This window comes from Lepidochelys kempii, chromosome 8 (assembly GCF_965140285.1).
Source record: "Lepidochelys kempii isolate rLepKem1 chromosome 8, rLepKem1.hap1, whole genome shotgun sequence".
NCBI classification, from domain to species: Eukaryota; Metazoa; Chordata; order Testudines; family Cheloniidae; genus Lepidochelys; species Lepidochelys kempii.
In genome coordinates, this window is record NC_136387.1 from 22,076,833 (window position 1) to 22,093,755 (window position 16,923).

Below are 16,923 nucleotides of genomic sequence, written 5' to 3' on the forward strand. Positions count from 1 at the left end.
CCCACTGGTCGTGGTTTGCCGCTCCAAGCCAATGGGGCTGTGGGAAGCCGCGTGGGCCAAGGGTTATGCTGGCCGCCGCTTCCCGCAGCCCCCATTGGCCTGGAGTGGTGAACCGCAGCCACTGGGAGCTGCGATCGGCCGAACCTGCGGATGTGGCAGGTAAACAAACCGGCCCGGCCCACCGGGGGCTTACCTTGGCAGGCCGTGTGCCAAAGGTTGCCGATCCCTGTATTAAACAATCAGTTTGTAAATACCCAGAGAAAAGGAGAGTTATAAGGAATAGCCAGCATGGATTTGTCAAGAACAAATCATGCCAGACTAACTTAATTTCCTTCTTTGACAGGGTTACTGGCTTAGTGTGTGGGGAGAAGCAGTAGATGTGATATGTCTTGATTGAGTAAAGCTTTTGGCACAGTCCACACGACATTCTAATAAGCAAACTAGGGAAATGTGGTCTAACTGAAATTTCTATAAGGTGGGAGCACAACTGGTTGAAAGACAATAGTCACTTAGAGTAGTTGTCAGTGGCTTGCTGTCCAACTGGGAGGGTGTATCTAGTGGGGTTCCACAGGGCTCAGTCCTGCGTTTAGTACTAGTCAATATTTTCATTAATGACCTGGATAATGGAGTGGGGAGTATGCTTATAAAATGTGTAGATAACACCAAGCTGGGTGAGGTTGCAAGCATTTTGGAGGACAGGATTAGAATTCAAGGCAACCTTGACAAATTGAAGAATTAGTCTGAAATCAACAAGATGAAATTGAATAAAGACAAGTGCAACCTACTTCACTTAGGAAGGAAAAATCAAATGCACAGCTACAAAAGGGGGAATAACTGGCTAGATGGTAGTACTGCAGATCTGGGACCACATAGTGGACCACAAATTGAATGAGTTGACAATGTAATGCAGTTGCGAAAAAGGCTATAATTATTCTGGGGTTTATTAACAGTGGAGAAAGTTCAGAGGAGAATAACAAAAATGATAGGTCAGGTTTTCTAAATCTTTTACGAGGAAAGATTAAAAATACTAGCATGTTTAGTCTTGAGAAAAGAGAACTAAGGAAGGACCTGATAACAGTCTCCAAATATGTTAACGGCTGTTATAAACAGGGTGGGAATCGGTTGCTCCTCATATCCACTGAAGGTAGGACAAGAAGTAATTGTTTTATTTGCAGCAAGGAATATTTAGGTTACATATTAGGAAAAACTTTCTAACTGTTAAGCCCTGGAATAGCCTTCCAGGGGAGGTTGTGGAATCCCCATCATTGGAGGCTTTTAAGAACAGGTTGGACACACCTGTCAGGGATGATCGAGGTTTACGTGACCCTGCCTCTGTGCGGGGGGCTGGACTTCATGACTTCCCAAGGTGCTTTCGAGCCCTATGATTCTATGAGTTAGTAACAGGTTTCATAGTGGTAGCCGTGGTAGTCTATATCAGCAAAAAAAAACTAGGGTCCTTGTGGCCCCTTAGAGACTAACAAATTTATTTGGGCATAAGCTTTTGTGGGCTAAAACCCACTTCATCAGATGCATGGAGTGGAAAATACCGTAGGCAGGTATAAATATACAGAACATGAAAAGATGAGAGTTGCCTTACCAAGTGGGGGGTCAGTGCTAATGAGCCCAATTCAATCAGGGTGGATGTGGCCCATTTCACTACAAAAAGTAATTTCCCCCTCTATTGATATTCACCCCTTCTTATCAACTGTTGGAAATGGGCCACATCCACCCTGTTTTTTTTGAGTTAGTAAGTTGCTCAGAAGATAAGCATCCTCTGAGATAAGATGCTGCTAAAGAAAATAAATGAAGCTCCATGTCTGTCTGTCTGTCTATCTGAGATACTCATACTGGCCCCCATTCCCATAACACCCAAGTGCATCACAATCTGGGATGTAGCTATCCTTACTACACCCCTGGGAGATAGGGATGTGCTGTTATTCCATGGGGAACTGAGGCACAGAGACCAAGTGATCAATCACACAGACTATCTGCTGTGGAGCTGGAAACGGTCTCCTGAGTCCCAGGCTAGTGCCCTAACCACTGGACCATTTACCTCACAAATTCTGCCCCCAGAAGGGAGGGGATGAGCATGGTGACCGCATAGGGCTTCTGCATCTATAGTTTCTGTGGACAAATCCTACTGTCCTTACTTGGGTAAACATCCCGTTGACTTCGGCAGAGATTTTGCAGAGTATGAACTTACTAAAGACCAAGCTGCACTTGGGCCTTTGATGTTTGAGTTCTGCAGTTTTAAGGGGCAGATCTCTGGGTGCCCAGAGAGAGGGTCCTGCCCCAGTGCAGTGCTTTGTGGAGTGCTTCCACTGCCGGAACAATGTGGGGGAACAAGGCCTACCCAAAGGTAGGGAGATGGGCAGTGATTCACTGACAGGCCTGGACGTATCTTGGTAGGATATTGCAGAGCAGCATTTCAGACTCTGTGTTTGTCTACACTGCAGTTAGACACCCATGGCTGGCCTGTGCCAGCTGACTTGCGCTTCTGGGGCTTGGGTTGCAGGGCTGTTTAACTGTGGTCTACATGTTTGGGCTTGGGCTGGAGCCCCAGCTCTAGGACCCTGTGAGGTGGGAAGGTCCCAGCTGCAGCCTGAGCCTGAACGTCTACACTGAAATTAAACAGCCCCTTAGCCCGAGCCCTATGAATCTGAGTCTGTTGGCACAGGCCAGCCGTGGGTGTCTAATTACAGTGTAGACAGACCCTCTGACAGAAGTACAGCGAGACAAGACAACATTTTGGAGCCTCCCGCACTGCCCCTATTGGCTCTCGCTTTTCACCTTCCCCTTAGCATCATGCTTGTTGGTTCATTAGGTCCAGCTGAAATGCACTGAGACTCTCTTCCCTTGGGGAACTGGCTCTCCCTGCAGGTTACCTGAATGTCCTGGTTAACCAGTGCTGGAAGGAGCGTTGGTGTTGCTTGAAAGGCAACACGCTCTATTTCCACAAGGACCGCTCCGACCTGCGGACGCACGTGAATGCCATCGTCCTGCGTGGCTGCGAGGTGGTGCCAGGCCTGGGCCCTAAACACCCGCTTGCTTTCCGCATCCTTCGCAGTGGGCAGGAGGTCTCTGCCTTGGAGGTGAGTGTTTCATTCTCAGCGGCTCCAAGTGAGGCACGCAGGCTGTGGAGGCTTTTCCTGTCTCCCTCTGGAAGGTATGGACGGGCAGTTTGGGTCCAAATCCTGGGCTGTTTGTTTCCTTAAGGGTTTAACGAAACCCAGAACTGAACAGAGACACAGAATAGAGTCTAATGGGAAACCTCCAGGGACAATTTAACTTACCCCTTCCCTGGCTGTGCTTTGAGACCCCAAACTCAGCCAGGTGGGCTGGTGCATGGCCTGGGCAAGTGAAATTGACTAGAACCAAAAAGCAAAGTCCTGTTTCACTGCTGAGCCCAGCCGAATGCATGCGATCACATAAACCATGCTGAGCAGCCTCTGAAATTCTTTCATTAATCATCTGTGGTGCACCTCGTTACACAAGCAAGGGATTTGGGGTCTTTTAAATCTAATCTTTATCTTGGCAAGATCCCTTAGGCTATGTGAAGTTTTTATTCCATAATTGATTAAAGCAGACATGCGTGGGGCACCCTGTTAATGTGTTTCAGACAAGTGAATGTAATATACAAAGTAATTTCACTTGGGTCTGAATGACTGTATAAGGGCAGCCCAGATGCTGATAGTATCTGCACAGAGAAGCTGCTGGATTGGTTGAACCAGGCAAATCACGGCAGGTGAATGAACTCATTTGACTCTTAGCTTCAACCCAACAGCTCCTCCACACAGGAGCGGAGCTTAGCAGGTGCTTGGGCTGATGGAATCCAGCTCGGTACCGTGTGGAGAGAGCAACCTCATTCTCTAGGGAGGGTAACGTCTTCCCATTTCCCCTGGGAACCCCTTCGCTACACAGGGTTGAAGACGTACTGCATCTCAGCACGTGTGTTGCATATGAGCAGAGGCCTGTGCTTTCTTGTGTGGCATGGGTGGGTTGGGCTGGTGTGGGGAGACCCAAAGCAAGGAGGCTTTGGGGGGTGAGGGGAAATATTGCTGTAACTCCGTGCCCATGCTCTGCAGGATATGGGTCATCTACCTGGAGAGATGTGAAGGGGAGATGCGTATCCAGGGGCCAGATGCTCACGATGATGGCTTTCTCACCCACTAGGCAAACTGCTCTGAAGATCTGGGCCGCTGGCTTGGCATCCTGCTGGTTGAGACTGGCTCCCAGAAAACCCCGGAGGCCTTGCACTATGATTACGTGGATGTAGAGACAATAGCCAACATAGTCACTGCTGTGCGACACTCCTATCTGTAAGGGGCTCTCCTCCCATTGCTTGAGAGCTTTTGTTAAGGCAATGGGGGGGGTGGATGGGGGGGTGTGATCCAGCTCCGGCATGAGGCTCACCTGGTGCCCACTCCCTCTCTGCCTGGACCTGGGAGAGCAAAACTCCCTGTGAGGCCAACCCAGCCAGCACTTCCACCATGGATGCATCTTGTGTCTTCAAACCCTGGTGGCAACAAAGCCCCAAGTCATTGAATGCAGCCTCAGAGCCAGAATAAACCACCTGCCGCATGAGTAGCATTGTGGGGTAGGGACATGCAGCGGGGAAAGCAGCGGTGGGTTATGATTTTTGGGGCCCTGAGCCATGCGTGCCTTATAAAAGCTGTCTAGGGACTGGTGCTCAGGACTGGGACCTGGCAGCTCTGGCTGTGCTGAGTGGATTTGGTCAAGTCACCGCATCTCTGTGCCTCGTTTGCCCCTGGAATGGGATATCTACTACCACATTTCCAAAAGTGTGGGGCACCTGCCTCTGAGAGGTGGGGAGGCAGTGCCTGACTGGCTTCATTTCCCTGAAGCAGGACTTGGCTCACAGTGGTTTGGGGACTGCATGGGGGAGGGGAGGCAGGGCTAACTCGTGAAAGTTTGCAAAGTTTGCTTTGAGATCTTTGGGTGGAAGGAGCTAGAGAAGGATGGCATGTTGCCGCTGTGTGGGTCAGGGCTGACATACTCTTATCTCCCCGTCCCTTCCTCCCCAGGTGGGCCAGCGCCTCCCACGAGAGCCAGGCTGACTCCTCCCGGGTGGTGTATGATGACGTCCCCTACGAGAAGGTGCAGGTACGAATGTGGCTTGCTTCCTATCACGCTCCCCCCGGAAAGGCCATGGTCCTTCTCCCACCCAACCTCTTGCAACCCCCAAGTAACTGAATGCTGGGGAGACAGGCGCCCCCTTCCTCTCAGTGGCACTTGGGGCCATGGTTTCTCAGCAGCCACCCTGCCCTTAGTGCGGATTTCTGCTCCTGCCTCGTAGTGATGCCATGCAGCGTCTCTGCTGGGATCTGTTTTTCATCGCATTCATCCATGCAGGTAGAGGAGCCACCACGGCCGTCCGGGGCCCAGGTGAAGCGCCATGCCTCGTCCTGCAGTGAGTCATCACGCCGTGTGGACCCGCAAGTCAAAGTCAAGAGACATGCATCAAGTAGGTTGAGATTCGCCTGCTGGCCAATGTGCTTTGGGACCAAACCTCAGCCACACAGGAGGGGGCTAGTTGGCTCAGGAATTGGGACTTCCCATTTCTGGCCACCATTTCCTATCGAGCCCTAGGTCACTAATGGCAGGAGCCCTTCCCAGCCCTGGCTGTTCCATGAGATGAGCTGGTGGGGTCTTAGTCCCACGTGGGCTAGTGATGGTCACAGGTGGCCATGTGTCCTTTAGGAACTGGAGTAACTGGTTGCATGATCTGAGGGGCCTGCAGCTTCTCCTTACCAGCTGGGGCTCTGGTATGTTGGCCTGCTGTGGTGAGTGGGAAGTGTGAACTGCCCCTGCTAAGGACAGAGTGGGGACTCAGTTGCTCCTCTGGCACCTTTCACCTGCCCTGAATTCACTAACGAAAAGCGACCCCTCCACAGGCAGTGGGGAAGGAGGTGCCAGTTTCAGGCTGATCCTGCATGGGCTTCAGTGCGTTCTCCTGTGCCTCCTGGGAAGACTGATGTGATGCCCCTGTTCCCAAAAGCAGCCCCTTCTCCCCACCATGGCCTAGTGGAGCCTTGGGAGTGACCGGCTCATCTGTGACACTCCCATCATGGAAACTGAGGCATCAAGGCTGCAAGTCCTGAACTCGTCTCGCTGAGCCTGCATTTGCGCTCTCCTCGATCGAGGCAGAGGCCAGTGTGCAAACTCCCTGCTTGACCAGCTGTGTCCTTGTTCGGTAGATGCCAACCAATACAAGTATGGGAAGAACCGGGCTGAGGAGGATGCCAGGATGTTCCTGACGGAGAAAGAGAAGCTGGAGAAGGAGAGAGCTTCTATCCGGAATGAGCTGGTGACCCTGCGGAAGGAAAAGAGGGAGCTCCGGGAGGCCATAAAAAGCAGCACAGGTATGGAGCCTGCTGCGGCCTGGGAAGGAGAGGAAATACCCCCCTGGCTGATCTGACCCGAGCCCCGCAATAGGGGATCATGGCAACAGTCACTAGACCAGAGAACATCTCAGCAATGAGGCTGGTGGATTTTTAATGCCCAACAAAGCAGGGATGAGTCAGGGTGAATAGAACCCAGCAAAATGGTGCAAGTTTCCTCCATCCAGCTCTGCCAATGCCCCCTAGCCTGACCTACTGCTGCTGACCTGTTCTGGTCCCAGCTCTGGCCACCCACCGGTAAGGCTCCCTGCTGGTCCTCCAGGCTTCTCATGAGCATGACAGTCCTGTCATCTCCTTGGCCACACCCTGAACCCGAGAAAGCCCCTTCCTCTCTCCCCTCCCAACTGAACAGACAGGCCCACCTCCCTTCTTTGCTAGCCAGTAGTGTAGTTGCCAACTATTAGTCAGCAGCAAACTCCCACTCCTACCCCTGCTCCCCCATAGGGGTTGCACATGACTGTACCATCTTCTTTCCCAGCCCTGGTGCTGCTGGCTCCCTGCTGGCCCAGCACCAGCATAGATGCAGTAGAAAGCTCTCTGCTGGAGCTGCTGTGTTCCTTTGTTCCTCGTACTCCTTGTTCCTGGCACCCCTTTCAGAGCAGGGGCGGTGCCTTCAGCCCTCTGCCAGGCTGGCTAGTGCTTTCCACTCCGCTGGGCAGAACACTGGGGCCCAGCTGTCGTGCTGAGTCAGCGGGGATCTGACCACCTGCTGCTGTGGCCACTTCAAACTGTGCCTAACAGCATCACCTAGTGGCCGAACAGGTGTGTCCCCCTCCAGTAAAAGAGGCAGGTCATTGTATTGTTTCCTTTTCAGCTTCTGAGGTTGAAAAGCCAGAGCAGGAAACGTACTAGTACTACACAGGAGAACCTCAAGAGTTACAAACACCTCGGGAATGGAGGTTGTTCATAACTCTGAACAAAACATTCTGGTTCTTTCAAAAGTTTACAACTGAACGTTGACTTCGTACAGCTTTGAAACTTTACTATGCAGAAGAAATATGCTGCTTTCCCTTTACTTGTTGTTAGTTTACATTTAACACTGTACTGTACTGTACTGGGAGTTTTCGTCTCTGCTGCTGCCTGATGGTGTGATTGACGGGTCAGTTTGTAAGTCTGGTGCTTGTAACTCTGAGGTTCTACCGTACTAATAAATCCTAGCAAAGGAGTGAGGCTGCAGCAGGGCATAGTTAACAGGTATCTGACACTAGAAACAGGCCCTCACCAGAACAGCTGATCTGCGATCTCCTAGCTGCTGGCACATCACTGCTGCCCCCAGCAAACCACACTCACTGGAGAGGGTGGTAAATTTGGGCTCTGGAGTCTCCTTCACTCTACAAACTCTCTCTCTCCCTGGCTCTGTGCTGAGCCGATGGGACCTGATTGGTCTTGTTCCTTGTCTCATTCAATCAGGGAGGAAGCTGAAGGAGCTGGAGGAGCGGGTGGCGGCCCTGGAGGAGCAGTGCAAAGGGAAGGAGGAGCAGCGCGTGGACCTGGAGCTCAAGCTGACGGAGGTGAAGGACCGGCTGAAACAGTCGCTAGCAGGAGGGCCGGCTCTGGGGCTCATCATGACCAGCAAAGCTGAAAATGGGGTACGGAGTCGCCTTCCTTTCCACAACCCTGGTCTCCCAGAGGGTTCCTGCTCCCCTGCAGAATCATAAAAGACTAGGGTTCATAGAATATCCGGGTTGGAAGGGACCTCAGGAGGTCATCTAGTCCAACCCCCTGCTCAAAGCAGGACCAATCCCCAACTAAATCATCCCAGCCAGGGCTTTGTCAAGCCAGGCCTTAAAAACCTCTTAAGGATGGGGATTCCACCACCTCCCTAGGTAACCAATTCCAGTGCTTCACCACCCTCCTAGTGAAATAGTTTTTCCTAATATCCAACCTAGATGTCCCCCACTGCAACTTGAGACCATTGTTCCTTGTTCTGTCATCTGCCACCACTGAGAACAGCCTAGCTCCATCCTCTTTGGAACCCCCCTTCAAGTAGTTGAAAGCAGCTATCAAATCCCCCCTCACTCTTCTCTTCTGCAGAATAAATAAGCCCAGTTCCCTCCACCTTTCCTCGTAAGTCATGTGTCCCAGCCCCCTAATAATTTTCGTTGCCCTCCGCTGGACTCTCTCTCCGATTTTTGTCCACATCCTTTCTGTAGTGGGGGGGCCCAAAACTGGATGTGATACTCCAGATGTGGCCTCACCAGTGCTGAATAGAAGGGAATAATCACTTCCCTCAAATTGCTGGCAATGCTCCTACTAATGCAGAAGGGTGGGACTCTTTTTTTTTTTTTTTTTTTTTTTCTTTCTATTGGCTTGTGCCTGCTTCAGGTGGGAGACATAGGGATACAAGCGGAGGGCCAATGCACCTCAGTCTTGAGACCCGCAACCTTCCCTCTGCTATGCTCACCCCATCCCACTCAAGGCAGCCCTGCCCTGCAGCCTGTGGCTGTCTTGCTATTTGGCCATTCCAGTCCTAGGATCTTCTCCAGCTGTGTGGTGACGCCTCAACCCCTCTACTATTCCAGGCCTGGGCTTCCACCAGCTCTGCCAGTGCCCTTCAATGTTCAGCCTATCCCAGCAGTCCATTAGTGGATGGTAAATGTTCCTTGCCACATTCGGAAGCTGTGGAGTGTGCTTTAATCTGGGTTCCCTAGCTGTCTCCCTGTCTCCTGCTGTCACTGCTTTCTGGGTCTCTAAAGGGTTATTCTCACCCCCAGGAGACTGGCAATAAGCCGAATGGGAACCCCACAGAGCACTTGGTCCCAGTGAACTGTGCAGCAGAAATGAGGAAGAGGAGCCCCTCCATCCTCCCTGCCAACAAGGGGAAAGTGCTGCAGAAGGCCAAGGTACAGCTGTGCTCTCCCAGCCCAGCAGCATCCTCCTCTGCCTCACCAGCCGGTGTTTGGGCACTGCACCATCCCTAGACCCTGAGGCCGGGGAATCAGCTGGTCACCTCTCCCCCTTCCATTCCTGGCTTCCCCCAACACCACACTCTCTACTGCAGGGGTGGCCAACCTGTGGCTACCCCTGCAGTCACATGCAGCTCTTCCAAAGTTACTATGCGGCTCTTTGTCTAGGCACCAACTCCGGGGCTGGAGCTACAGGTGCCAACTTTCCAGTGTGCCGCGGGGTGCTCACTGCTCCACCCCTGGCTCTGCCACAGGCCCTGCCCCCACTCCACCCCTTCCCGCCCCCTCCCCTGAGCCTGCCGTGCCCTCGCTCCCCCCTGCCCCCGAGCCTCCTGCATGCCACAAAACAGCTGATCGGGGGTGGGCAGGGAAAGGCGCTGATTGGCGGGGCTGCCGGTGGGTGGGAGGCGCTGGAGCTGATGGGGCGGGGTGGGGGGGGGAGAGATGCTGACGTATTACTGTGGCTCTTTGGCAACGTACATTGCTTAAATTCTGGCCACCCCTGCTCTAATGCATCAGTCGCTCTGCCAGGTTCTGCAGAGCCGCCTGCCCTATGGCTGCTGAGGGGGTGGGAAGCCTTGGGACTTGGGAGGAACCAGGCTGGCTGGGGGAGCTCATGGAAGTGCCAACTTATGACCCGACTTCCAGGGCAATGGTGGTGGCTCAGTCACTGAAGACTGTGGAATCTAGAGTGGCCAAAGCCCTGTAGCAGGCAGTAGCGCAGGGAGCTGGCCTGGCTTGGTCCCTGAATGGCGGAGCTAGATCGGGCCTCCTCAGGCTTTCCCCATCTCTAATTTCCACACGGTCTCTCACAAGCTAAAGAAGCTACTCAGAGCTGTACCCTGGCCCACCAGGGTACGTCTGTGCTGCAATTGAACGCCCGCGGCTGGCCCGTATCAGCTGAATTGGGCTCGTGGGGCTCAGGCTGCGGGGCTATAAAACTGCCATGTAGACATTTTGGGCTCAGGCTGGAGCCTAGGCACTGGGACCTTTCTGCCCTCCCAGGGTCCCAGAGCCCAGGCTCCAGCCTGAGTCTGAACGTCTACACAGCAATTGTACAGCCCCAGTCCCGCGAGCCTGAGTCAGCTGCTGTGGGCTGGCTGCGGGAGTTCAATTGCAGAGTAGACATACCCCTGCTGGCTCCTGAGGGTCTACAGCATGGGGCTCAGTAGCTGTAGCTGTTGGGCCTGATTCTTTCTTCATGCCGACACGCCTGGAAACTTTTTTCTTTTCCTTACATTGCAGGAGTGGGAGATGAAGCAAACCTAACTGGGACAGCCAGGCCTTGCCTGCAGCAAACAGACTCGGGCCCTGGGACACACTGAAGAGCCACGAGCCCCTTTTCCCCAGGGAGAGTGGAAGAGGATTCTAGCGAGCCTGGATCTCCAGCAGGGGGATGGGGGCATGGGGAAAGCACCCACTTTCCAAGGGTGGGGACATTTTGGCAAGCAGACAAGATTGGGTGTGAGGGAGAGGGGAGGGATATTTGGGAATGGGGCGGGGGGAATCTTTCAAGAGTAAGGCTCCCATGCAGCTGGAATGCCCAGCTCTGGGGAGGAGCACCCCACTGGGACTGGAACGTCAGCCGTCCCCATTGATGTGTTTTGCTCTTGGTAACAAACTAACAGAAACATGGGGGAGCGTGAGCTAGGGGAGAGTGCAGGTAACTCAGAATCCAAGCGCCTGGGTTCTAGTCTCGATTGTGCCACAGGTGGTCTGTGACTTTAGATTGTGCTTTACCTTCTGGTGCTCAGTTTCCCCCCTCTCTCAAATGTGGGTCAGTATGATCTATCCTCCAGCAAGGGGTGGGGTGAGCTTTCGTTATAAGCATTACATGGAAGTGGTGCTATTTACGTGTGATTTTTACTGGATTGGGCTACTGGCGCAGTTAGTCCTCTCTCCCAAACCAGAGCAGAGATTGTGTGGAGCTAGCCTAGTCTCCTCCCTCTGCAGCGGCCAAGCCCAGAGGCCCTAGAAGAAGGTGACCATGTCACCATGGGGCTTTCTTGTGCATTGTTTGTTAGATCTCCGACACTTAGAGCTTCTGACTTAGTTGGTGTGCTTCTGCCCTTTTGCAGTCTCTTCTGTCTCATTGCAGGTGTCCTTTCATATTTTTTATACGTCAGGTAAATTCAGCACAACGGGGGAAGAGGAAGGCTATGAAGCTACTACAGCAATGAGGCTAAAACTTTAGTGGCCACTGATTTTGGATGTTTGTGTTGGGGTTCATGAGCCACCCTGGGCTTAATTCTCTGCTCCCCCCCAGTTTCTCCTGACTGCACATGGAGCTTGTGCGCTCAGCACCTCTAAGCAGTGCGGGGTCAGCTTGTCTCAAGTTCGTAACTTCTTGCTCAACTGTTTTATCTATTTCTTGTCTCCTTCCTGCTGGAAACGGCTGTGGTGCAGGGCAATGCTGCCCCTTGCAGGGCAAGGGCTGACTGCCTTTGGAGAACAAACTCTGGGGAAGCTCTGCTGCCAACACTTGAAAGCACCCCCATTGGGCCTTGCTCAGCATCTTGGCGGGGCCATATGGAGCTGCTTCCTCACAGCACTGTCAGACGGTGAGCTGTGTGGAGAAGGGGATGGGCGAGGGGCGTGGGGGGGGAGAAGATGAGGGTATTGCCTGAAATAATGGCACATTCTCAACACTGCATGCAGGGCAGGGCACCTTCATTTCAGCGACAGCCTGCGGAAGATGAGAAGGGCCAGAGAAGGGGGCAAGAATAGAGAAGGGAAACCATTTCAGCCAGCGTAGTATGGAGAAGAGTAAGCAGAACCAGGAAGCCTGGGGACTAGAGGGAAAGCCCAATGCACTCCTCTTTACCCTTTGGTGCAGTACAGGAACACTGTGCCAGTAAGCTTTCAGTACAGCAGAACCTGTGGAACTCACTGCCGCAGGGTGTTCGTATGATAACTAGCTAAGCAACCATTAATAAAAATAGCAACTGCTGGTAAGCTGCTGGGCTCAAAACCATCTGTGTGTTCCTTCCTGTAGCTGCAGCCCGTGAGCTGTTTGGTAGTTGTAAATCCCCCACCCCCAGCTAGTGTCCTCACTAAAGAAATACATAGGGGGAGGAGGGGAAGCAGCATCACTTGTTCTTCATCCAATTTGAATGCACCCTGCATCCACATACACAAGAGCTCAAGCTGGTTTACAGTCAGTCAAAGTACGGTTCAGAGTAGATTATGCTGCAGCAGTGTTAATATTGATTCACTCTCCCTCTTGCTAGCCTCAGTTGTCTTAGTGTCAAACCAGAGTATTGCACCAGTAGGTGCCTGAGTGGGATTTTTCCCTGCCTTGGATGCAGTCAGCATGAGTGAACAGAAGTGAATGGCGCACTTAGATAACCCTATGCTCCTTCCTAAAAGTGCAGTTTTGGGGAGATTCCCCATTCCCTACCCCCACCAGTAACCTTGGCCTGGCCCCCTAGATAGTCTCCAAGCCGTGGTGGGATGCTATGGCTGAGGCTGCTAAAGAACATTGCTGGTCTCACTGCCCTGGCCATGCCCAAGGCTACGCTGTGATTGGTGCTAATTGATAGTTTGGTTGAAGGCTGGGCCTTGTCTCCAAAGATGTGGGAAGAAGGGGAACTGGATGCTTCTGTTCCTTGAAACACTGTCCCCCTGCGAGCAACCACAGCTGCTCCTGCCATATGCTAGAGCATCTCTCAGCATGTCCCTGCTGTGGCATACTGCTCCCTCTGTCTCCTGCAGTTCTGTTTGGTCTTCCTGGCTGAAGGCAGGTGTCACTTCAGGATAGGCAGCCATCCTTTTCTCCTATAACTCAGCCCAGCAGGGGCACAGGTGTGCTCGCTCACTAATGAGCCAGACATATGCTGCTACCTCCCACAAAGAAACTAAGGCTTTCACCGGACAGTGCCTGCCCAGTGCCCTATGATTACAGGATGGGGGCTCGGTTTCTGCGTCTCTCAGCCCTGCCGCCTAAACAGAAGCTGGGAGGGGGAGGGAAACAAGCAGGAACGGGGAGACAGAAACGTGGGAATGGCCACACCTGGTGGGCCTCCCTGCTGCCCGGGTAGCCTTGTGCCACCTGCTTTTGGATGTGGGGGTGGAAGGCGCCTGGCTCAGCACATTGTGCCCCATGCTTCCTCTGTAAGAACCATCTGCACTTCATGGAGCTGTGTCCTTTCCCCTAATAAAGAGACTGCTGTTCAGAACCCAGGCGGTGCGCATTTACTGAGCTCAGCCAGGGGTGGGCCTGGGCTGGATTTAGGCAAGGGGAGGGGTTAGCTGCTCACTCCCACTGGGGGCCTGGTGCAGCAACCCAACACCATGATGCTGCACAGGCCGGGCTTGCTGCTCATGCCCTGGGGTTGCCAGAGCAGAGCTGGTGGTGTGCACACTGGGACCTTGGCAGGGGCAGGCCCCACAGCCTGATCCCTGGCTGGGCAGGTGTAAGATTACAAACTGCTGCCCCTCAGAATCTGTGGCTTTGCTGACACATGGCGTGAAGTGGGGCTGCTCCGTAACATCTGCTGAAGCCGCTGCCCTCCCTTGTGATGACAATCCACTCCCTGCTGCTCAATAGGATAAGAGGGGGCAAATTGGAGGGGAGGGATGGGCTGAGTCGGAGGTGGGGGGAGGGACTGAATGCACAGGAACGTCAAACAGCTGGAGGCAGGGGAAAGAGGGGGGAAAATCAGGGGTAGAAGATAGGAGCTGGAGTTAAGAACTAGCTTGAGATGCTGCCAGACAGTGACAGAGGGGGACAAACCCAACATCAGCAGGGGCAGAGAAGATAAAAGTTACCCCAGATGGAGTGAGCCACCTGCAGTGGCTGCAAAAATAGGGTGTTGGGGGCAGGGAGAGGGGGCCAGAGGACAGTACAGCTCAGCACTTGCTTCCCAGAGCTGTGTTCTTAAAAGCACCATGTGTCCCAATGCCTAGGCAAGGCAGCTCTTCCGTCTGAAATAATGTCTTGAGCTGCCGAAGGAGGCTTGAGTCAGTGAAATATTTCACATACATCCCCTTCCAGAAATGGTAATTGTCAGACAGTTTTTAGAGACTATATAAAGCCTCATAGCTCATAGACAAATTTGTCTCTTCTGCTGTTCGCACTGCCTGAATTGGACTGCCTGTTTCTTGTACTCCATTGTAAATGGAGTGTCACTCCTTTAAATTATTTCCTTTTTAAAATGCTATTTTAATTACTCGTAGCACTTCGTCATTTAGCTTCATCAGCATTGTGCAGATGGATGTCATTGTGCTATTAAGTGATATTTTAATAGCAAATAATCATTGAAAATAGTAATAATTACTCGTAGCTTCAGCAACAACGTCTCACAGAGTTTCTAGTAGACCACTTCTGGTTGGTATTGCAACGTTAGTTTTTATTTCTAAAGTTTTGTGTTGTTTGTTTTCATTTTTTATGCACAAGTTTATTTTTTGGGATTATATGACATCAAGGCTGACATTTCCTGGTTTGACATCAGAGCTTTTCAGATGCCTTTGAGCCGCCAATGGGGATTGCTTTTGTCAACAGTTATTTTGCATCTTTATCTAACACCCTAGTGCTTTTTCATGTCATCACTTGTGTCTGGAACTTGGTTCCCAAATATTCACCACAGGCCAGACTTTTAAAGGGTGAAAGCACCTAGATGCTTCTGAAAATCCCATTAGTTGCCTAAATTCTTTTAAAAATCTGACCCTAAGGGCATTATACTGTACTACCTTGTATGTAATCCTTTTCAAAGGCAAACTTCTACTGTGATGTTTAGTAAATATACATTTACAACCTTGAGAGAAACTGACAACCATAAGTATTCAAAAACCATGTTCTACACCAAAAAGTCATTAAATTAAAATAAATAAATACATTTAGAGTCCTCTTAATTTGTCTTTTTGTTTCTGAGCCTTTAGGGCACATTAGCTTCATACTTTGCTGTTACCTTTCCCAAAGAATCCATATACCTAAAATCGTTGTACACTCGTATAACATTCTAAATTGGTTAATCTCTAAGGTGCCACAAGTACTCCTTTTCTTTTTGCGAATACAGACTAACATGGCTGTTACTCTGAAACCTTTGGATTTCCAGTAATATGTGAGTTCCCCCCCCCCTTTTTATTGAAAAATTATTAAAAATCCTTGTTTCTGTATGGTTTCAGAGTAGCAGCCATGTTAGTCTGTATTCGCAAAAAGAAAAGGAGTACTAGTGGCACCTTAGAGACTAACCAATTTATTTGAGCATGAGCTTTTGTGAGCTACAGCTCACTTCATCGGATGCATCCCTCACAAAAAGTTTTTGTATGGGATGCATCCGATGAAGTGAGCTGTAGCTCACAAAAGCTTATACTCCGATAAATTGGTTAGTCTCTAAGGTGCCACTAGTACTCCTTTTCTTTTTGTTTCTGTATGTAATTCCCTGTCCTGCAAACACTGACTTGCACACTTGCCCCTTCTATTACTTCATTTGTTGCATACATAAATGTTGATTTTTCTATTAATGCCTTTTATGTATGCTACAGATTTGTTATGATCCATTTCAGTGATATTCTTTATGATTTTCACTGCCAAAATCAATTTTTTAAGATGAATTAGCCTGTTACTCCTTTGCATTGGCTGCCTTTTGGAGAAACCAATGTACCTTGTCTCCACTATGTTTTTACAGGGGGATAGCTAATGCATAAGTTACCCCATGATAAAAGCACACATTTCTGTTCTCAGTGTTAAGTGCCTATAATGTTGACTCAGGTGTTAAATTATTATTCAGAGCCTGACAAGTCTCAGATGGATTGTGGCTAACACTGCTCCTTCACCACCAGAGGTGTTTGTGTCTGCAGCCTGCCATTGTGTGGGTGTCATGGAAAACCAATTAAAGCATTTTAAATTAAAGGAATTAACAGCAGCATTTCCCCCTTCAATTTCCTTTATCCTTTTCCCTTATAAGGGCCTGCAGATGGTGTGACACAGCTGTGGAGTTGATGCACATAAATTACAGCACCTTAAACCCCTGCGCGAATACTTAAATTCAGAAATAAAGTGGTCTTGTTTTTGAGAATGTCAGTCAGGACAAGCACAGATTGCAGGAGTCCTTCCCTAACAGCTATTAATCATCAGACCTTTGACCTGTCTTGAACATTTTTAAAATGTGGTACAGTCCAGGTGATTTTTCAAGTCCAAAGAGGAGTGAAGTAATGGAGCACTCTAAATATCAGAGGTGTAGGACTGGAAGGGACCTCGATAGATCATCTAGTTCAGTGTGATGGGCACATGCCACCCATAGGGTTGCCAGGTGTCCAGTTTTTGACGCTGGCAACTCTGATCAGTACCACCAATCAGGCCGTTAAAACTCTGGTCGGTGGTGCTGCACGGCTAAGGCAGGCTAGTCCTTACCTGTCCTGGCACCATGCTGTGCCCTGGAAGCGGCCAGCAGGTCCTGCTCCTAGGTGGAGGGGCCACAGGGCTCCGGGCGCTGTCCCTGCCCTGAACACTGGCTCCGCACTCTCATTGGCCGTGGTTTCTGGAAAATGGGAACTGGGGCTGGACCTGCTGATTCCTGCTTCCAGGGCGCAGTGCAGAGCCAGGACAGGCAGGGAGCCTGCTTTTGTCCCGCTGCGCTGCTGACTGAGAGTGG

At 51.2% G+C, this 16,923-nt stretch overlaps 1 protein-coding gene across 5 annotated transcripts in view; it reads left to right on the forward strand.

Annotated features, from left to right (window-relative positions):
* AFAP1L1 (actin filament associated protein 1 like 1) overlaps nucleotides 1-15,163 on the forward strand; it is a 59,372-nt gene extending 44,209 nt beyond the window's left edge. For 2 of the 5 annotated variants that reach the window (XM_073355827.2, XM_073355828.2), the window contains exons 12-19: nucleotides 2,881-3,092; nucleotides 4,174-4,319; nucleotides 5,046-5,124; nucleotides 5,374-5,485; nucleotides 6,219-6,383; nucleotides 7,833-8,011; nucleotides 9,137-9,265; nucleotides 10,574-15,163. In XM_073355827.2, the coding sequence (XP_073211928.1) occupies nucleotides 2,881-3,092; nucleotides 4,174-4,319; nucleotides 5,046-5,124; nucleotides 5,374-5,485; nucleotides 6,219-6,383; nucleotides 7,833-8,011; nucleotides 9,137-9,265; nucleotides 10,574-10,597 (1,046 nt within the window). In that variant the 3' untranslated portion in view covers nucleotides 10,598-15,163. The remainder of the gene's footprint in view (nucleotides 1-2,880; nucleotides 3,093-4,173; nucleotides 4,320-5,045; nucleotides 5,125-5,373; nucleotides 5,486-6,218; nucleotides 6,384-7,832; nucleotides 8,012-9,136; nucleotides 9,266-10,573) is intronic. The other 3 variants (XM_073355829.2, XM_073355830.2, XM_073355831.2) reach the window with 2 other exon arrangements.
* Nucleotides 15,164-16,923: the final 1,760 nt, after the last annotated feature.